At 34.2% G+C, this 17,852-nt stretch overlaps 1 protein-coding gene across 6 annotated transcripts in view; it reads left to right on the top strand.

The window, feature by feature from the left end:
• Nucleotides 1-17,852, top strand: part of RAPGEF6 (Rap guanine nucleotide exchange factor 6) — a 188,897-nt gene that overhangs the window by 43,196 nt on the left and 127,849 nt on the right. For 5 of the 6 annotated variants that reach the window (XM_029941860.1, XM_029941857.1, XM_029941858.1 and 2 more), the window contains one exon: nt 2,041-2,110. The exons of the other annotated variant lie outside the window; for it this stretch is intronic. In XM_029941860.1, the coding sequence (XP_029797720.1) occupies nt 2,041-2,110 (70 nt within the window). The remainder of the gene's footprint in view (nt 1-2,040; nt 2,111-17,852) is intronic. 6 annotated transcript variants of the gene reach the window in all.

Raw genomic sequence — 17,852 nt, 5'->3', positions numbered from 1 at the left:
TCTGCAAAAAGTGAAAGTTTGACTTCTTCTTTGCCAATTCTGATGCCTTTTATTTCCTTTTGTTGTCTGATTGCTGATGCTAGTACTTCCAGCACTATGTTAAACAGCAGTGGTGAGAGTGGGCACCCCTCTCTCAACAATCCAAAATCTCTGGGATGCAGCAAAGGCAGTCCTAAGAGGAAAGTATATAGCAATCCAGGCCAATCTCAACAAACTAGAAAGAGTGCAAATTCAAAATTTAACAGAGCACCTACTGGAACTAGAAAGGAAGCAGCAAGAGCACCCCAAACTCAGCAGAAGAAAAGAAATAATAAAGGTCAGTGCAGAAATAAACAATATAGAATCCAAAAGAACAGTTGAGCAGATCAATAAAACCAAGAGTTGGTTCTTTGAAAAAATAAACAAAATCGATAAACCTCTAGCCAGGCTCCTCAGAAAAAAAAGAGAGAGCACCCAGATAGACAAAATCATGAATGAAGAAGATCTATTACAACCAATCCATTAGAAATACAAGCAATCATCAGAGATTACTATGAAAAACTATATGTCAACTATCTGGACAACACAGACATTTCGAAATGGACAAATTCCTAAATACACATGCACTACCAAAATTCAAACAGGAAGATAGAAAGCATGAATAGAACCAATAACCAGTGAAGAAATCGAATCCATTATCAAAAATCTCCCAACGAATAAGAAACTGTTGTTTTATATATTTTGTCTGATGTTCCAGTTTTTTTTAGGTGGAAGACTAAATCTAGTCCCTATTTCTCTATCTTTAATAAAAGCAAACTTCCACAAATTTACTTCTAATTGTTTTTATTCATTACATGATAAGGTGATGTTTGGGGGAAACAACAACAAAATACAGAGTTAAACACTGCTTAAGAAAAGAAAGTGATTTCAATGCAGAAGTAATTTATTAGACATTGAGATTTGTTGCAGGATTGACATGCTGCACTAAGGAGGCACCTTAGGATTTTGTTATGAATGATTATTTGTATATAACTTTGGAGAATTAACATTTTTGTAATACTGAACTTTATCATAAAAGTACATGATAGGTCACTTTCTTTATTCAGTCCTTCTTTCTCATCTTTCTATAAAATTGCTTAGTGTTTTAGAAAGGACTTTTATATTTCTTTATTAAATTTACTTTTTGATATTTTTTTTGCATGATTAGTGGAGTTATTTAATTTGGTTAACTTGGAATAATATTTTAGATAATTTATAATTGGCCATTGATGCAAAATTTTAGATGGTTTTTATAATTTTATTTAAGTGTGATTTGCATATGAGGTATGTTAATATTGTCTCATAGATAATTAACAACTATTTTATCCTATTCGCCCCTCCCCACCTTTTAAAAAATCTAGTTTCTGTTTCCATATGAAAACATTGTTTATTCTTTATGAATGCTTTTTTTTTTATTATTTGCTGAGAATGTTGAATGTACATTCTCCCAAGTGAGGAATGTAAAAATATATTTTCATTGAAAATGAATTCAGTTTTAGTTTTTTATGAAAGAACTAGCCATGACTCCCATCACTGTTTTGAAAAATAAATCACCTCTTTATTTTACTACATTTATTTATATATTTAAATGTGGGTATATTTTTTAAAGGTTTTTTGTATCTTTTGTTTATCACTACTCCCAAAATTTTGTAAGAATTTATTTTTATAAAATACTCTGTAGTTGTGGCTTCATTATTTATTAGGTGTTTTTACGTTAGCATTATACCAAAATCAAAACTTGAGATTAGGCAAAGATCTTGCATAATTAGTTTTAGAGGCTAGTAAAGGCAGATATCTTAGAAGAATTTTTACAGAGTATTCTGTGGAGATCACTTTCATCAGTAAACAAGAAAAAAGGTGATTTGGTGGTTTTTAAGAAATTGTTATTAATATATGTGATAGGATTACAATCTCTTGCTTAACATCTAGGGTTTTGGGGGGGCTTGTTCTTTTTTTTTATTTCCTATATGACATATTTTATCTGTAATCTTTGCTAAAGAAATTGTTTTTTTGTTTTTATAGTTTTGGTAAGCAGTTTGGAGGAAAAAGAGGATGTGATTGTCTTGTATTAGAGCCTTCAGAAATGATTGTGGTAAGAACTCTAAAGAATGCTGAATTGCTTTGTTTTCTTTTTTGATATGCTTCAGTTTCAACTTTAAATGTAGTAAGCTTTTAAACACTCAAGGAGGTTCTATTACTATGACTTTTAAAATATTAAGTAGCATTAGACCTTTGTACCAAATTTGATATGTTTTTTATACTTTAAGTTTTTTCTGATCCTCGAGATAATTTGGAAATTGATACAATTACATATAACATTTCCAAATGTGGTGATTTCTTCTAGTACTTTTACCAGAAATTTTAAATAAAGGCACCTTGATTTTTCAAATGTTTTCTCTTTTCCTATTCAATTTAGTTAATAATCTTTTAACATCCATATTCTGTGTGCTGGATTTGAAGGAAAGAGCTAGAAAGAGACACACAATTATAATTAAGTAAGAAATGGTTTAGATCTTAATATGTTTATGTCAAGAGTATATTTAAGGAATAATCATTTTTGCTAAGAAATCTAGGTAATTGATGTAACTTTAGAAAATCTAATTTTATTTTGTTTTTTTAGCTTTAAAAGACCCAAGAACACAGCTTTGTTTTGTTCTGAAAGGACCTTACTAGAAAATATTGAATGGACTCATTGTCCTCCTACTAGCATCTCATGTAGATGATCCTGTCCTCTAATTTGATTTTAAACTATTGAGAAGTGAGACTGCATTCTTAAGGAAGCATTTTGTTGTCAGGACGCAAAACTAAACCATTTCATCATTTCATGTCGTCATGCGCATCTTCAAATAGTTTCTGTTTTCTCTGGCCCAGACTGGATCACCTACATTATCATGCACTCACTGTCCTAAATTTCATATTTTATCTCCTAAAAGGCAAAGATTAGGTCTTAATTAATTTGGGTCTTTGTTAGGATTGCAGAGTGCTGCCTGCATAGTAAGTATTCACTGAATGTTAAATTGAAGTTTGTTCAAGGCTTGGACTGTGTATTAAAGTGTTGGTATATACAGTGTATCTAGTATAAGGCCTCAGAACGCTGTCTTTTTAATAAATGTGTTGAGGGACATGGCCAGAAAACTGCCTCGGGCAGTCGAGGCAGTTTTGGTTTTCTCATTGATTTGTCATTTGATGTATTTTATATTTCTTTTACTTTATCAGGAAGGAATTGTGCTTTTTACGCAGTGTTCTCATGTGCATTTTTTTTTGTTGTTGTTTGTATACAAGTTGAGATTTTATAAATGTATAATGCTTACAATTTAGCTCTATATCAAACTATAAGATATTTGAATCATCCACTTTAAAAGCAAGGAAGTATTCAGAATTATAGGGTCCTAGCAAAAGACAGAGGAGCCAGGTTAAAAGGACTCCTGTTGGCCAAATCTGGGACATTTTGAGAATGCACATAAAAATTCATAGTTATTAATGTTATCTCTATATGTAATGTAAGAATGTATAAGTTCTCCACATATGGATGAATGAATGAGGGAGAAGTTCTTCCTGATAATTGAATGTGAACTACAGAAAGAATGATTTTAGAAAATAATGAATGCTAAGACTTGGGGGCTAATGTTTGAGAAAACAATATTTACATAGTCTGAACATACCTCTCCACAGATCATTTATGAAGGGAAAAATTAGCAAATTTCGAATGGAGTAGCATGGAGGATACTACTCTAACAAAAATCATTGCTACCACCGTCAGAAAGGGCACAAGCTGGTAACATATGAGTCCTGATAAGATGAACTGAGAAGGAAAGAATATCACCTTTAAGATAATTTCCTTCCAGAAATGCATACCTGAATTTAGTCATTAGAAAATATCAGACAAAACCAATTGAAGACATTCTACCAATCGACTGGCCTATACTCTAAATATTCCAGTGTGTCAGAAAACACAGAGAAGGACTGAGGAACTGTTCCAGATTAAAGTGGGGGTGGGGGGGAAGACACATAACTAAACACAGTGCTTGATCTTGTATTAAATCTTGGACATGGAGGGGCATGTGGCTATAAATGCATTTGACACAATTGATGAAAATTGTATATGGACTTGTAGGTTAGGTAATACTGAATTTGCTGATTTTGAGAAGTATACTGGGGTGTGAAACAAAATCTTTGTTTTTAGGAAATACATATTGACATATTTTGGGGTCAGTTTATACTCAGCTGTTGCAGAAAAAATTTACATGTGTGTATATAATGCCTTAAAAATTACCAAAAATCACATCGGGTATTGATGGTTGGTTGGTTGGTAATTTTTAAGTTCCAAAACCTCATTTCATTGAAAAGCAGTATAGTAAAAAAAAAAAACAAAAAACAAAAAACAAAAAAACAAAACAAAAAAAACAACTTTATAAGTTACAGGAGAAAAATATTATAAAATAGTTTTAAGATTTTTATTTTTGAAGGATTTTATCAAAATGTCCTATGAATCTTGATTTTTTTTTTTTTTTGGTTTTCACCATTATTGCATCTTTTTTTTTTAAGTTTGCACCATGCCCAACATGAGGCTTGAACTCACAGCCCCAAGATCAAGTTGCATGCTCTACTGACTGAGCCAGCCTGCCCAGATATTACATATTTTGATATATAAAAATGTATTAAATGTTTTGTACCAGTATAAATCTTTGGTACCTCTGTATTTTTTAGATGATATTATTTAGAATTCCTAAGTCGTAGATGTGCATATATATTAGAAGTAAATGTTTCTTATTTTGATAAGTTCTTTCCAGTGGGTTGACTGTGTATTTGTACAGATTTGACTAACTCCGCTAGTGATTGGGAATGCCTGTTAACATCTGCCTGATCACCTGTTATGTTAGTCTTCTTAACCTGACATATTATAAGAAAATCTCTCTCTTACAGCTTACTTACAGCATATTTGTGCATATGTTCATATGCCTATGGATAGTTTTTTTTCTTACTGTTTTGTTTTGCCCATTTTTCTACCTGGATTATTCTTTTTAAAATTTTTTTTTAAATTAAGAGCTTTTTGTTAATGAATGAGCCCTTTTGCTTTATACAGTGCTGAAAATATTTCATTTTCTCACTTAAGCAAAAATGAATTTTGCATCAAGTTTTTAATTTTATTTTTTATTTTTAAAGATGTTTGCCTCTTAGAACTTTGTTTATGGTCATGCTTATTATTAGAAAGACCTTTCCCATGACAACATCATTTAACTTTTAACCTGTATTGCGCTATAGAATTTGTTAGTTCATTTTTAAACATTTTTTGATCTCACTCCTCTGGGTAGCGGAAGACAGTGGTAACCAGTTAACAAACTGTTTCCCAATATTTCCTCCAAATACAATGCAGAATTTCAATAAGAGTAAAAGAAATGTACACATATCTCTTGCTAATGGCATAACTTGGAGGCAGAGAATGCCAAATTTTGACAGTAATAGAAAGTAAAAGGAGAAAACCCACCAATTCTCAGCATGTTATTTTTCCCACTCTGTCTTTTCCCAACCCATAGCCATCCAAGGCTTGCGGTGAGCAAAGGCCAACCAAGCAGATTTGTAGAAAACACACAAGTTAAGCCAATGAGTGGACTAAGGATGACCTGCACTGCTAGAAAGGCTAACTCCACACGAAATGTAAACCTCTGTGTGTCATAGATCAGAATACGGATTATAGGGAAGTCATTTAAAATGAAATTATTTGCTGAGGTCGTCTTTTAAGTGTGTATCTTTAGGGTTAAGACAAAGTTAAAAAGAAGACAAGCTCTCTTTGGTATTTTAAATGCTGAGGAAGAAAAGAAATACATTAGGAAGTTTTAAGTTCCTGCAAGACAAAGTGAACACAAAATCAGTCTTAAAATGCCTTGCCCTACACCCCACCCCAAAAACAAAAGGAAAAAGTATCCTAAAATACCTGGATAACTTGGAAAAATTGGAAAAGTTCCTAAACTAGGAATGTTGTAAAACATTCCAGTATCACCAAAAGATGGAAAGGGAAGATGAATAAATGCATATTTAGTGTTTACAGCAAAATCAGAAATAGATTCATGACATATCAGTCATCCCCACCCTAGCAAAAAAAACATGCAGATAAAAATTGACCATACTGTAGAGGTAAAATATATTCAAGCATTTGAGGACACTTTTTAAAAATGTAAAATCCGGAATTCAAAAATACCAAGAAAAGAAAATGGGAAGAAAAATAGAATAAAAAGAGTATAAAATCAGTAAAGAAATTGAAGATATAGGAAGAAAATTATTTTAGAAACAAATTAAGGATTCTCCAGGGAGAATACACTCAAATAAAAGTTAAATATGGTGCATTAAACAGATCAAAATTACAATATGACAACCTATCAAAAAGTCAGGAAATAAAGGTTAGTGAGAATATGGGGAAAAGGAATCCTCATTCACCGTTGGTGGGAATATAAATTGGTATAGCCACTGTGAAGAATAGCATGGAGCTTTCTCAAAAAAATGAAAAAAAATTTTTTATGTCTTTATTTTATTTTGAGAGATAGAGAGCAAGCAGGAGAAGGGTAGAGAGAGAGGGAGACACAGAATCTGAAGCAGGCTCCAGGATCTGAGCTGTCAGCACAGAGCCCGACGCTGGGCTTGAGCCCACACACTGAGATCATGACCTGAGTCGAAGTCGGACACTCAGCCGACTGAGCCACCCAGGCGCCCCCCTCAAACATTTTTAAAAAGAAATACTGTATGATCCAGTAACTCCACTACTGGATATTTCCCCAATGGGAAAAAAACATTAATTTGAAAAGATAAGTTAATTCCTGTGTTTATTGCATCACTCTTTACAGTAGCGAAGAATTGAAAGCAACCTAAATGTTTATAGGAAATAGATAAGGAAGATAATGGTATATATGCAATGAAATATTACTCAGCCATAAAAAGGATGAGATCTTGACATTTGTGATAACGTGGAAGGTCCTAGAGGATATTATGCTTAAGGAAATAAGTTAGACTGAAAAAGACAAATATCACGTTGATTCCACTCATGTGGAATTTTAAAAAACAACAACAAATCAAGAAATGGCAAAATCAGAGCTATAACTATGGAGGACAAACTGATGGTTGTCAGAGGGGAGGCGAGGTGGGAAGTGGACAGAATGGGTGAAGGGGCGTGTGAGATGCAGGCTTCCACTTAGGAAGTGAGTAAGTCATGGGAATGAAAGGAATATAGTCAGTGATACTGTAATAATGTGTAAGATGACAGGTAGTAGCTACAGTTGAGCACAGCATACTGTATAAACTTGTCAAATGACCATGTTGTGCCCCTGAAACTAACCTTGTGTGTCAACTATATTTAAAAAAAAAAAAGAAAAGAAAACCCAAATGAAAATGACAAAAAAGAATGAAGTAAAAGGTGTTATAAATATTATGTACTTGAAAGTTGCTGAGCCAGCAGATCTTAAACTTTCTCACCACAGAAACAAAATGGTAATTATGTGATAGAGGTGTTAGCTAAGGCAGTGTTGATAAATCATTTTGCAGTACATAAATGGATTCAATCAGCACTTCGGATACCTTGAATTTACATAATCCTAATTTTTTTGTTAAGTGTATTTATTTTTTTTCGAGAGAATGAGTGAGCAAAGGAAGGGGAAGGGCAGAGAGAAAGGGAGAGAGAATCCCAAGCAGGCTCTGCACCATCAGCACAGAGATTGATGGCAGATCCTGAACCCACGGACTGTGGGATCATGACCATCATGATCTGAGCCAAGATCAAGAGTCAGATGCTTAGCCAGCTGTGCCAGCCAGGTGCCCCTGAACTTACACAAACTTACATATGAATTGTATCTCAAAGCTGGAATAAAACAAGTATCAGAGAAAATAGTGGAAATTAAAGATAGGCAATGAAGGGATAATGTTCATAATTTTAACAGTTCCAAGACAGAAATCCATGGAAAGCAACTATATTTAAAACAATATTTAATGAAAATTCTTTAAAAGTTAGAAAAGATTCAGATCTGTACATGTAAAGGGTTTGCTGGGAACTGGGGAAATGAGCCCAGAATGATCATTTCCAGGACATTTCCTAATAAAACTATTTGATTTCAAAGATAAACAATCCTTAATGCCTACAGTTTAAAACATTACATAACTTCCAAAACAAATGAATTGAACTGATTCAAACATTTAAAAATTCCCTGGGGCAATCAAAACAAGTCACAGGTAGAGCAGCATTTAAATAAAAGGAAGGGTAGGAGCACCTGGGTGGCTCAGTCAGTTAAGTCTCCAACTTCGGCTTAGGTCATGATCTCATCGTTAGTGGGTTTGAGCCCCACATTGGGCTCTGTGCTGACAGCTTGTAGCCTGGAGCCTGTTTGAGATTCATAGCCTTTCTCTCCCTCTTTCCCTCCCTCCCTCCCTCTCCTCTCTTCCTCTGTCCTTTCTCTCCCTTTCTGAGAGAGAAAACTCTCCCTCTCAAAACTAAATAGAAGCATTCAAACAATAATAAAAAAAGTAAACAAATAAAATTTAAAAATGAAAGTATGAACTAATTATTTTATATCAGCCACACTGTCTTTATCAAGGTTATGGAAAAAGAGTTTTCAAAATAAAAGAACTTAGGGAAGGCAACCATGAGCTGTTTTTATTGAATCAGCCCGAGGATATTTAATCCACCTGAGAAATAATTGGGAAAGCTTCAGCAAAAGGAATGTTTAAAATACATAAATGTATTTGTAAGACTAAAACACAGGTAGAGATATAGGCAAAAGACTCTTTATATGTTGTGATAGAATAGAAATAATACAACTAAAGGAAAAGAGAAAGTGAAATAGGAAAAAGAATAAGCTTTATGGATTGTTTGTTGCATGAAGAATAGGTGAGAGTGTTAAAATAGAGTAAAAATGCTAAACTAGATAATTATCAACTGTGGGATTTGATTACTATATAATCTAATAGTTTTTTCATATATGTTGGCAGAAGACGTAACTTTTTTACATGTAGTATAGGAAGCAGCATATCATTAGCATATTTCTCTAGATTCCCCTTGCTTCCCAAGTCCCATGGAGGCAATGCTGGCTTGCCCACTTTGATGCCACACACATAGTAGGTTTGCATCACAACTAAGAATCACTGAGTTTGGGGAATATACTGCTTTTACAGTGAGCAAGCCTGCTTTTTTTTTTTTCCAGCAGGAATTATTATCTCATCCTTCAGGATTGCTGACTACAAGTACTGCTCTGAGAATGGCCTGGTTAATGAGTGGTTAGGACTCTGCATTCTTGGCAGATGCAGCACAAGAGGCCCAGGAAAGACTGTTTCCCCACAGTTAGTAAAAGAATAGTAAGAGAACAGGTGGACCATAGCAAGTATTGGCAAGGGTGTAGAAAGATTAAAGCACTCATACATTGCTGGTAGAAATAAAAAGTGGTGCAGCCTCTTTAGAAAACAATTTGACAGTTTACGAAATAGGTAAAAATAAAATTAACACATGTCCCATCAGTTCCATTCCCATCTGTATACCCGAGAGAAATTAAAACGTGTCCATATAAATTCTTGTACATTAATGTTCATAACATAATAACTGAAAAGTTGAAACAAACCAGGTATTCTTTAACTTGATAAACAGATAAGCAAAATGTTTAATGTTCATATTATGGCATAATATGCTACAATAAAAAGGAATCATGTCATATAGCTGAATTGTAATTTAGATGAATCTTGAAAACATTGTTCTAAGAAAACTGACACAAAAAGCTACATACTGTATGATTCCATTTATGTGAAATATCTAGAAATGGGAAATTCATAGAGGCAAAAAGTTGATGCCAGTGAGCATAGGATTACTTTCAGGGGTAATGAAAATGTTCTGGAACTAGATAATGGTTGCACAACTTTGTGAATATAACAAAAACCATTGAATTGTATACTTTAGAAAGGTGGATTTTATGGTATGTGAATTGTATCTCAGAAAAAAAATGTATGAGAAGGAAAAGAATTCAGGGACAGACTTTTTTAAAAGGTTTAGTTACAAAAGTAACCACTAGAACAAAAATAAAGGCCAAAACCAAAATTTTATTGAAGCAAAGAGTATATATATCATAGAGAAATAAAGTATATCTAATTGTAAAATGTTATAAAATTGAGAACAGTAATATTAGTCATACCAATAAATATGAATGGCTTCATCTACCCATCATTAGGAAAAGATTTTCAGTTTGCTCCCAAAACAAGACCTAGTTGTATGCTAGGTGTAAAAGAGATGCTCCTTATATTCTTGAACCAAATGACATAGGAATGCTAAACATAAAGCAGTAGCTAATGGCGTACTAGACAAAATGAAAATGAAAGGGGGACAGGTATAGTAATCTTAATACCAAAGTAAGATTCAATCCAAAAAGCATTAACTGTGACACAGAAAGACATTTTTTAGGGGCGCTTGGGTGGCTCAGGTACTTAAGCGACCGACTTCTGCTCAGGGCACGATCTCACAGTTTGTGGGTTCAAGCTCCGTGTCAGGCTCTGTGCTGACAGCTGGGAGCCTGGAGCCTGTTTCAGATTCTGTGTCTGCCTCTCCTCGGCTCACACTCTGTCTCTCTCTGTCTCACTCTCAAAATAAAGATTAAAAAAAAAGACATCTTTTAGTGTTAAAATTTACAATCTATAGAGCAGATATAATACATGAATACTTTTGGCAGCAAGTTACACAGAAACCTATAGAAAACATTCCAGAGAATTCAATGAGACATAGAAATATACTAGTAGAGAATTTAATTCTCTGAGTACAAAAGAGATGAGGTAGAGAAAACCTGGGAAGACCTGGACAACATAAACAGTAAGGTGCATCTTATGAAGATATGTTCAGGTCTATGTGTTGTTACTACCGCATCTAGTGCCCATGCCGCATTCACAAAAACTGGTCATATATTACAAAAACATTTTCATAAAGTAGATAAAAAGCATTTTATTGTTACATGCAGTGATTCTAAATAACAAAAATTGGCTCTTCCATTTGAAAAATGTAACCCTAGCAAACAACTTTTTGTGGAAAGATAAATACATACTGAAATGACAGAATTTTACAAAATAGCAACAGAGAAAATATGCTATGTATTAATCTGTGAAGTACATAAAGTATTGAGAAACTAGAGGGAAAATGGGCAAAAGGAATAAATTCACAGGAGGTCCAAATGTTAAGGCTAATATGCAAATTTCAAAACAGCTGATGAGTATTACAAGGATTTAGTGGAGAGTTTTAGAAGATTGGAAACTGTAAAATGAAAGAATGAATTCTGGCTTTTACAACTAGAAACATCTAGAAATGAAAGAAAAAAACCCTCAGTTTTATGGAAGGTAAAACTTGGGCAATTAGTGTTTTAGGGAACTGAATGATAAGAAGGAAGAAAATGAACTCATGAAAAAAATGTAAAACTAGGTAATGGAGTGTAGGAGGCAGATAATAGAAAAGGTCTTATGTAAGTGTAATTGGTGTCATAGAAAGGAAAGAATGACAAGTATTAGAGAATGCCTGAGAATTTTCCAAAAACTATCAAAAGAAATCAACTCACAGATTGTAGGACTGTACAATCTCAAGGCAGTATAAATACAAAGAAACTTTGGCAAAGGCACATTACAGTAAAACTACTGAAAACCAAAAAAAAAAAACAACAACAACCATGCATTACTTTTAAACCACCACTACTGGTAAAACACCCACTGACAGCAAAAATTTAAGGTGCATTAAGGATTGAACAGTCTTCCAACCAAGCTAAGAACATTTTCATTTTTTTCAGGCAAAACGGAATCAGAGATGGAAGCATAGATATGTGGAAAGAAATAAAGGCACTGTAAAGAATTTATATATGTATATTTATAGAAATCGATACATAGTGTCTTTTCAACATTAAACACATGACAAAAGGAAGGATGGAGTGAAGAATTACTAAGATGTTGGCCTTTTTTAGAAAGTGGTAAATACTAATAGTGGATTTTAATAAGTCAAGCATGTATGTCATCTAAATATACAGCTTAAAACTAGTAAGAGGGAAATTGGAGGGCACTTGGTAGCTTAGTTGCTTATGCATCCATCTGTTGATCTCAGCTCAGGTCTTGATCTCACGGTTGTGAATTCTGGCCCTACATTAGACTCTGTGTTAGGCATGAAACCTACTTTAAAAAAAAGGAGGGAGGTGGGAATGGAATAATAAGTGAAAATAAAATACAGGAGAGAAGAAACAACATAATAGGATCAAAGAACATAAGATGTTAGATTTCCCTTCAAGTGGGTCAAAAATTACTATAAATATAAATAAAATAAGTATTCCACTAAAAAAGCAATTATCAGATTAATTTTATTTTAAGTTTACTTGCAGTGAGAGAGGATGTGTGCACATGAGTGAGGGCAGGACAGAGTGGGGGAGAGAGAATCCCAAGCAGGCTCCATGTTGTCAGTGTGGACCCAAGGCAGAGCTTGAACTCAGGAAATGTGAGATCATGACCTGAGCCAAAATCGAGAGTTAAATCCTTAACTAACTAAGCTATCCAGGTACCCCAGATTAATTTTTTTTTAAAAACACAATATGTCTCTTGAGAAAAAAACAACAGTGTAGATAAAAGGTTTGGAAAGATACATCACTTCTCAGTCTTTGGCTAAGAATAACTGGAGGAGGAAAAAATAAAAAGCAAGTGGAAAACAAATGTATGGAAGGAATTGTAGCCTTAAAGCATTAACCAAAAGAGCTTATGTGTCTCCAATCCTCAAAGTGTAATTTAAGGCAAGAAGCATTTAATGTAAAAACAGTATATCATAATGATAAACCTGTATCAAAGTTAAACAATCCTAGAATTTTATATCCCTTATTTATACAACTACAAGATATATAAAAAGTTGTCATCAGCAAAAAGAAAATTTGACAAATTACAACGATAGTGAAAGATTTAAATATCCCTCTAAAAGTGTGATAAAGCAAGCATGAGGATTCAATAAAGAGTTTGAGGATTTGAACCTCTGTCCGATAGACCTATTGAGAACACTACACCCATCAATAACAGAATGCAACTACTTTTCAAGTGCACATGGATTATTTTTAAATGTGATTATACTCTGGAACATAAATCTAAGGAAATAATTTAATTTTTAGTTTGTTTTTTGACCACTGTGGAATTAATTTAAAAAGCAATTACAAAAACAACTAGAACAAAATATAACTTGAATTTCAGGAGTATACTTTAAAATCACTTGTCAGAGATTCACTATGAAAATGAGAAAAAGAAGGAACCTTTCATAATCTTATTAAAGGTGTCTGAATTAACATTACAGTTTTGGAAACTTTATCCTGGAAATTGGGAATATGTGAAAAACTCAGCATTACCAAAATCCCTGGCTAAGAGGTACTTAAGTGCATTTAGGGAAGGGAAGGAGGATAGATTGGAAAACAAAATATAAAACTTTTCTTCCCATATGATATGATTTGTATGTAGGAAATAAAAAAATACATACACATAAAATTTTAGAATTAATAAGTCATTTTAGCAAGGTCACAGGATACTTATTCATTTACAGAAATCAATTATATTTATGAGAAACAAGCATTTAGAAAAATTTGGTGAACATAACCATTTGTAAACATCAAGAAGTCCTTATATATTAGACCTAACAAAAGTATTAGGAAATGTATATATAAACCATAAATAATTTTTGAAATCTTTAGATCTAAGTCAAGAGAATGAGTATTGTTAAGGTAGGAATATTGTCTCTAAATTCCTGTAAAATTGAGTTCAATCCCCAACAGAATCCCAGCAGATTTTTTTAGGAAAATCAAGAAATTGATCTGTTTTATACACATGTAGACATACACATCACATAAGAGAAGAGTACATTGACATCAAAATACTTCGCTATAAACAAGAAATTTGCAAAGACTTTGTTTTTAAATACTCCTCAAAAGCAAAAAATTAAATAGAAAAAAAAAAGATAACTATGTTCTTAAATAGGGAGTTACCATTATAAAATTATTAACTTTCCTTTGGTTACCTTGTAAATTTGATGAGGTTCTAACAAAAAATACCATCAGGGATGGTATTGATTTTTGTCAAAAATATATGTGGAAGGATAAAAAAGCAAGAAGAGCTAGAAGAAACCTGAGAAAGAAGACCGACCTCATGAGTGCAACCATGTAAAGATTTTTATATACTTAAAATAATTCATAAAGGAGGTAAGAACTGTAATCTCCAGTCAAAAAAAAAACAAGTGAATTTAATATATGTATAATTGTTGGTATAAGCCTACCAAGATTTATTGATCTGGTGACTTTTATTTTTTATTTTTTTCTTTACTTTTTATTTATAATATAGTTTATTGTCAAATTGGTTTCCACACAGCACCTAGTGCTCATCCCAACAAGTGCCCTCCTCAGTGCCCATCACCTTTCCCCTCTCCCCCAGCCCCCATACACCCTCAGTTTGTTCTCAGTATTTAAGAGTCTCTTATGGTTTGGCTTCCTCCCTGTAACTTTGTTTCCCTCCTCCCCCTCCCCCATATGAGTAAAAACATATGGTATCTGCCTGACATATTTTTCACTTAACATGGCACCCTCGAATTCCATCCACGTTGCTATGAATGGCCAGATTTCATTCTTTCTCATTGCCAAGTAGTATTCCATTGTGTGTGTAAACCACATCTTTTTGATCCATTCATCAGGTGATGGACATTTAGGCTCTTCCATAATTTGGCTATTGTTGAAAGTGCGGCTATGAACATTGGGGTACATGTGCCCCTATTCATTAGCATTCCTGTATCCCTTCGGTAAATTCTTGTCAGTGCTATTGCTGGGTCATAGGGGAGTTCTATTGTTCATTTTTTGAGGAACTTCCACACTGTTTTCCAGAGCAGCAGCACCAGTTTGCATTCCTACCAACAGTGTAAGTGGGTGCCCATTTCTCCACATCCTCGCCAGCACCTACAGTCTCCTGATTTGTTCATTTTAAAGCTTTTCTTTTCTTTTTTTTTAATCGTTTAATGTTTGTTTACTTTTTGAGAGAGAGAGAAGCAGAGCACCAAGTGGGTGAAGGGCAGAGAGAGAGGGAGACACAGAGTCAGAGGTAGGCTCTAGGCTCTGAGCTGTCAGCACAGAGCCTGATGTAGGCCTCGAACCCATGAACCGTGGGATCATGACCTGAGCCAAAGATGGATGCTCAACCGACTGAGACACCCAGGCGACACCTGATAGGTTCATTTTAGCCACTCTTAGGGCATGATGTGGTATCTCAGTGTGGTTTTAAGTTGTATTTCCCTGATGATGAGTGACATTGAGCATCGTTTCATGTTTCTGTTGGCTGTCTGGATTTCTTTGTTGGAAAAGTGTCTATACATGTCTTCTGCCCATTTCTTCACTGAATTATTTGTTTTTCAGGTGCAGCGTTTGGGGAGTTCCTTATAGATTTTGGGTACTAGCCCTTTATCCAATATGTCATTTGCAAATATCTTTTCCCATTTTGTCGGTTGCCTGTTAGTTTTGTGGATTGTTTCCTTTGCCGTGCAGAAGCTTTTTATCTTGATGAGGTCCCAATACTTCTTTTTTGGTTTTGATTTCCTTGCCATTGGAGATGTGTCAAGTAAGAAATTGTTGCGGCTGAGGTCAAAGAGGTTGTTTCCTGCTTTCTCCTCTAGGGTTTTGATGGCTTCCTGTCTCACATTCAGGTCCTTCATCCATTTTGAGTTTATTTTTGTGTATGGTGTAAGAAAGTGGTCTAGTTTCATTCTTCTGCATGTTGCTGTCCAGCTCTCCCAGTACCATGTGTTAAAGAGGCTTTTTTCAATTGAATACTCTTTCCTGCTTTGTCAAAGATGAGTTGGCCATACATTTGTGGGTCTGATTCGGGGTTGTATATTCTATTCCATTGGTTTATATGTCTATTTTTGTGCCAATACCATACTGCCTTGATGATTGCAGCTTTGTAGTAGAGGCTAAAATCTGGGATTGTGATGCTTCCCATTTTGATTTTCTTCAATATTACTTTGGCTATTCAGGGTTTTTTGTGGTTGCATACAAACTTTAGCATTGTTTCTTCTAGTTTGAGAAGAATGCTGTGCAATGTTGATTGAGATTGCATTGAATGTGTAGATTGCTTTGGGTAATAATGGCATTTTAACAGTATTCTTCCAATCCAGGAGCATGGAATGTTTTTCCATGTTTTTGTGTCATCTTCAGTTTCTTCATAAGTTTTGTACAGTTTGCAGCATACAGATCTTTTACATCTTTGGCTAGGTTTAGTCCTAGGTTTGTTATGGTTTTTGGTGCACTTGTGAATGGGATCAGTTTCTTGATTTCTCTTTCTGTTGCTTCACTATTGGTGCATAAAAATGCAACTGATTTCTGTATGTTGATTTTATACCTGCGACTTTGCTGAATTCATGGATCAGTTCTAGCAGACATTTGGTGGAGTCTGTTGGGTTTTCCATGTACAGTATCATGTCCTCTGCAAAAAGTAAAAGTTTGACTTCATCTTTGCCAGTCTGATGCCTGTTATTTCCTTTTGTTGTGTGATTGCTGATGCTAGGACTTCCAGCACTCTGTTAAACAGCAGTGGTGAGAGGGGACATCCCTGTCATGTTCCTGATCTCAGGGAGAAACCTCTCAGCTTTTCCCCCTTGAAGATGATATTAGCTGTGGGCTTTTCATAAAAAGCTTTTATGATGTTTAAGTATGTTCCTTCTATCCCAATTTTCTTCAGGATTTTTATTAAGAAAGGATGCTGTATTTTGTCAAATGCTTTTTCTGCATCTTTCAACAGGATCATATGGTTCTTATCATTTATTCTGTTAATGTTATGTAACACATTGATGGATTTGTGAATATTGAACCAGTTCGCCAACCCAGGAATGAATCCCACTTGATCATGGTGAATAGTTCTTTTTATATGCTATTGAATTCAATTTGCTGGTGTCTTGTTGAGAAATTTTGCATCCATATTCATCTGGGATATTGGCCTATAGTTCTCTTTTTTTGCTGGATCTTTTTGTCTGGTTTGGGAATCAAAGAGATGCTGGCTTCATAAAATGAGTCTGGAAGTTTTCCTTCCATTTCTGTTTTTTAGTACAGTTTGAGAAGAGTAGGTAGTGACTTTGATTTAAATATCTGGTAGAATTCCCCAGGGAAACCATCTGGTCCAGGACTCTGATTTGTTGGGAGATATTTGATAAGTGACTCAATTTCTTCACTAGTTACGGGTCTGTTCAGATTTTTTGTTTCTTCCCATTTGAGTTTTGGTATTGTGTGGGGTGTTTAGGAATTTGTCCATTTTTTCCAGGCTGTTCAGTTTGTTGCCATATAGTTTTTCATAGTATTCCCTGATATTGCTTGTATTTCTGAGGGATTGGTTGTTAAATCAATTTTCATTCGTAATTTTATCTTTCTGGGTTCTCTCTTTCTTCTTTTTGAGAAGTCTGGCTAGAGATTTATCAGTTTTATTTTGTGACCCAGTATGCAATCTGTCTTGGAGAATGTACCGCGTGCACTTGAGAAGAACGTGAATTCCACTGCTTTGGGATGTAGAGTTCTAAGAATATATGTCAAGTCCATCTGGTCTAATGTGTCATTCAGGGCCAGTGTTTCTTTAGTGATTGTCACGTTGATCTATCCATTGCTGTAAGTAGAGTATTAAAGTCCCCTGCAGTTATCACATTCTTATCAATAAGATGGTTTATGTTTGTGATTAATTTTTGCATGAATTTGGGTGCTTCTGAATTTGGTGCTTAGACATTTATAATTGTTAGCTCTTCCTGATAGATAAGACACTGTAATTATTATATAATGCCCTTCTTTATCTCTTGTTACAACGTTTAATTT

Source organism: Suricata suricatta, chromosome 6, assembly GCF_006229205.1.
Source record: "Suricata suricatta isolate VVHF042 chromosome 6, meerkat_22Aug2017_6uvM2_HiC, whole genome shotgun sequence".
Classification (NCBI taxonomy): domain Eukaryota; kingdom Metazoa; phylum Chordata; class Mammalia; order Carnivora; family Herpestidae; genus Suricata; species Suricata suricatta.
Note: the sequence above shows the minus strand (reverse complement) of the source record. Positions and strands in the feature narration are given on the sequence as shown.